Source organism: Chenopodium quinoa, unplaced genomic scaffold (genome assembly GCF_001683475.1).
Source record: "Chenopodium quinoa cultivar QQ74 unplaced genomic scaffold, ASM168347v1, whole genome shotgun sequence".
Taxonomy (NCBI): Eukaryota; Viridiplantae; Streptophyta; class Magnoliopsida; order Caryophyllales; family Amaranthaceae; genus Chenopodium; species Chenopodium quinoa.
Window position 1 is genome coordinate 3,283,867 of NW_018742359.1, and position 4,386 is coordinate 3,288,252.

The 4,386-nt window shown below is 36.7% G+C and overlaps 1 protein-coding gene across 1 annotated transcript; it reads right to left on the bottom strand.

Annotated features, from left to right (window-relative positions):
- Positions 1-3,144: 3,144 nt before the first annotated feature.
- LOC110696383 lies at positions 3,145-3,582 on the bottom strand. The gene is made up of 2 exons (XM_021873672.1): positions 3,384-3,582; positions 3,145-3,290 (listed from the first exon to the last, which is right to left on the bottom strand). Exons 1-2 carry the CDS (start codon positions 3,580-3,582, stop codon positions 3,145-3,147), a joined length of 345 nt encoding a protein of 114 aa, XP_021729364.1.
- Between the last annotated feature and the right edge of the window lie 804 nt (positions 3,583-4,386).

Genomic DNA, 4,386 nt, shown 5'->3' on the forward strand with positions numbered 1-4,386 from the left:
AACCTTTTCATTTTTTTTCACCTTTTGGGTACTCCCACTTTTTTTTCACCTTTTGGGACTTTTAGTTAAGTTTCCGGCCATTTAACCCAACTTAGACTCACCTGAGCAAAAGTCAGTCCCCTATTTCAGTTTTTATCCAAAAAAAAGTTAGTCCCCTTATTGGAACTTGTACAAAATAAGTGAGTCCCCTTCATTAATTCGAATCGAATCAAACTAATAACTAAACAACTTCAAACAATAATCTTATAAACTAAGTAATTATTTACATGTGAGAAGTGACATTATGCAAATATAATCTTAGGCCGTATAATATATATAATTTTATCAAACACTAAATATTTTTTTTTTTTGAAACATATCAAACACTGAAACTGATTTGAAACTGATTGCATTAATCTAATTAGTTTAAAGGCTAACTATGGAGGTCCAAAATATTACATTAAATTCTTCTCAATTGTCAAATTAAACTCCAAAACACATTAAATTCTTCTCGCTTAAAAAAATCAGTGTACATTGCACATATCAAAATTCTAGCAACAAAATCAATCGTCATAAACATTCATAACTTGAGCAATTATAACCAAAAGTTTAATAATCCATTTTTGAAGAACCTTAAAATTGAAAATACTGACAATTAAAGCAATAATATTTGATAAATAAAAAAAAGGTGGAAATAAAACTCAGAAGCCTCTTCAATGGAGAATTCGTGAGTACGCTTCAATGGAGGAGAGACGGTGAATAGGTGGCGAGCCAATCAAATCATGTTTACTTCTCACACGTGCTCATCAATTACATGCTCCCATCCAATTATTCTCAGAAGCATCAAATAGGGGACTCACTTATTTGGGGGGGATTTTATTTCTTCTGTCATTTTATAAGGGACTAACTTTTTTTAATCCAAGGGACTCACTTTTTGGCCGAATTCTACCCATGAGGTCCCAAACGGTGAAAAAAAAGTGGAAGTACCTAAAAGGTAAAAAAATAAATGAAAAGTTTAGTACCCAAAATGAAATAGATTGATTCATGGTCCCTTTGAAAGTGAATGATTTGAATAATATGTTTATATGATTTTATTGGTGATTGAATTTAATTGAATTAAATTATTATTTATGAAATAAAGCATGTTTAATTAATTGGTTTTAATAAATAAATGGAAAAATTAGAAATATTAATCCCAACTTTGTCTAATTTATGTAGAATAATCCCAACTTTCGTTAATACTAGAATAATCCTAACTTTATGGGGTCTTGAATTTCTTCAATCCCTACAGGTCACTTAACCTTCAAATGCAAGTAAAAGTCCTACGTGGCATTTATTTTGTTTATTTCTTTATTTTTTATTTGTGTACTTTTATTTTTATTATTTTACTTTACTTTTCCACTTTTGTCCACCTTTATTAAAGACCTTTCCTCATTTTAACGACTAGAAATCTTTTCCCCTTTCTCTTCTTTTTCTCTTCTGTTGCCCTGTTCCAGTTGCAAAGCAAATTCTGCGGTGTTACAAATCATGGCGAGTGGTAGGTCGTTTCAAGGTGGTTCATGTGGTTCGTATGTAAACTCAAGGGGTGGAGGAGGTTGTTATTTAACAACTAAGTGTAGTTGCGGGTTGGATGCGGTGGTGCGAAATGTGAAGAAGGGGCACAACATTGGTTCGAAGTTTTATGGTTGTCCTAAATGGCCGGTATTTTCCTAATTATTAAGGAATTTGAATTGTTTGGAGTTGTAATGTGTTCTTAATTGAGTGTGATTATATTATTGGTAAAATACAGAACTAGGGTTTCATTGAAGAATTTTTAATTTAATTTGGGGTTTTGTGCAGGATACAAATTGCAATTTCATGAAGTGGATTGAAGCTAGCAATGAGGATGAGCTGCGATTTCAAATATTTGAGAAGGATACTACTATAGCAGAGTTGGAGTTTCAAAAGACACTGTTGGAAGAAAAGGTGAAGAAATTACAAGGGAGGAAGGAGAAACTAGAGGAAGAAGTGAAAGAATTGACAAGGGAAGTTGGGCAACTTAGGATTGAAGTCATGCATTGTTCAAGGGCAGAATCCAATTTCTGTAGGACTCTGATTTTTTTTTTTGTATTTTTGTTGGCATTATGGTTGTGTATTTGAAGTAGGAGTATGTTGTTGTTGTTTGGTTTGTATTGAAGACTTGTACCCAATTTAGCATATGAAATGAAATCAATTTAAGCTTTTATGTGCAAAAGTGTGGAATTAGTTCACTGTTGAACTCAGTTGAAAATAGCAATAACATCACTTCATAAACACATGACATACACTTCCATTGCCAAAGTGAATCCAAAATTACATATAATAATCCCACAGCCACACATAATGGCAAAATACTGACTACAATATTGTTGTTCACAAAAAACATTAAGCTACCCTAATTACTACTGAGATACTGGCATAATTGTTTGCAACAAAAAACAACAGATTCACAAACATAGGCCCCCTTCTAATTATTCTGCTGGTTCAAAGTTGAGTGCTGACTTGATTGGCTTCCTATAATCAGGTAATTTAAGGCTCCTTGATTCACTTACATACTCCTACCACCTCTACTACTGGTCCTATGGGTAGGAGCCCCCCTTTTGGCCTGTCACATAGAAAAGGCAAAATAGAGTTACAAATCAGAAAACCTAATTGCAGAAAAAGATTCAATCAATCATTACATCATACATTGGTGATTGCAGAACCATCTTCTACAAAGAGCACTCCAACTCCCTGTGGAAGATGTGATCTTCCCCCACCTCTGCTACCCCACCTCTGCTTCCCCTACCTCTGCTTCCCCTGCCACTCCCACCTCTTCCTTGGCCTATACCACCAGTAGACTCTGTACCTCCAACACCTGTTTGTTGTGGTTAGCCTCTCCCAGCAGAAGCATGAGCACCTCTGGACCCTCTTCCTCCTCTTATAGATCTCACACCTTTCCCTAACTGAGTAGGTTGTGTAGACATTGAAAGGTGTGTAGTCTCAAAAATTTGATGTTGGTGAGATGGCTGACCATCAGCCCTAGGCCTTCCCCTAGACCTTTTAGCTAGAGGTTCAGGTGCACAATATTCCCCTTCTCATGACATCTTCTTTTATTATGACCTTTCACTTTGCACAATGAGCAGGTCATTTCTACTCCTGTTTTGGTCAACCACCAGGCTTCTTTGGGTTCTCATAGGGGTCCTTAACCCTTTTCTTTCTTGGCCTTCCTGGCCCAATTTTAATGGGTGGTGGCTGCAAAGGGCTAGTAACCTTAGGCCAATATCTTTCACCAACTAAAGGTGGAATTGAGCCTGGTTTAAATGACATTAAACAAGCATTAGATAGCTGAAAAACTTAAGCAACTGATTAAACCTGTACAGTAAAATGATTTAGTCAGACATTACCTGCATAGGCTTTCAAGTATGTTTCCTTGGTGTAACATTGGTGCACAAATTCTTCTGCTTCCCTGTTTAGGAAGAAGATGCAGGCAATTGCATGCCTGCATGGTTTGCCTAGCATATCCCACTTCTTGCAGGTACAACTCATTGCATCCAAATCCACAACAACTTGATCTTGTCCACATGTGACATTAAATAAATGCATTGATGAAGGGAGCACCTCACACTTTGAATCTTTGTCTTTCTTCTTGATTCAGCTTGATCTAGATCCTTTGGCAAAGCACAGATGTGCACTTCTCCATTACTTGCCTTTTTTGAACCAATCTTTGCATCAAGCTTGTTCTGATATCCTTAAGCATGTGCGGAAGGTGCTTTGTCCTTGCATTTATAATATAGTCGTTGAAGGTTTTCAGCTATATTACTTGTAATTGCATCTGTTTTGAAGCATATGCTTAGGAATGCTCTGCAAAATACACTTGGGTTGTAAGCTTTGAAAGCTAGTGCAGCTTCATCATTGATCTCAATTAACTCAGCAAGTGCATCCTCATAGTCAGCCGTATTGTAAGACTTTGCAATCTTCCAAAATTGGAGTTTAAATTCATCTCCCCTGTAGGTTTTGGACCAGTTTGCATACACATGTCTGGCACAATGTCTATGTTCTGCTTTTGGCAGAACAGAGGAAACCACCCGTCAAGATAGCCTACATTACAACAACATAACCATAAACATATAGTCAAACAAAAAAAAAAATCTACCAATTGCATTACAAGATGTGTACCTGATGTTCATCACTGATGATTGCTAGTCCATCACCATCACCAAGCTGCAGGGCTAATTGCAAATGCATCAAAAACCATTCCCAACTCAACAGGTTCTCCCCTTCAGTTACAGCCCATGCCAAAGGGTACATCTGATCATTAGAGTCCCTCCCAACAACAACTAGGAGCTGCCCCCCCCCCCAAAAAAAATGTTTTAAGGAAACAACCATCAATAGCCAACACCCTTCTAC

Coding starts and splice junctions, on each gene's coding strand:
- LOC110696383 (XM_021873672.1), bottom strand. CDS start 3,582: ATGCATTTATTTAATGTCACATGTGGACAAGATCAAGTTGTTGTGGAT. Junction 3,291..3,383: donor ATACTTGAAAGCCTATGCAG/GTAATGTCTGAC, acceptor CATTTAAACCAG/GCTCAATTCCACCTTTAGTT.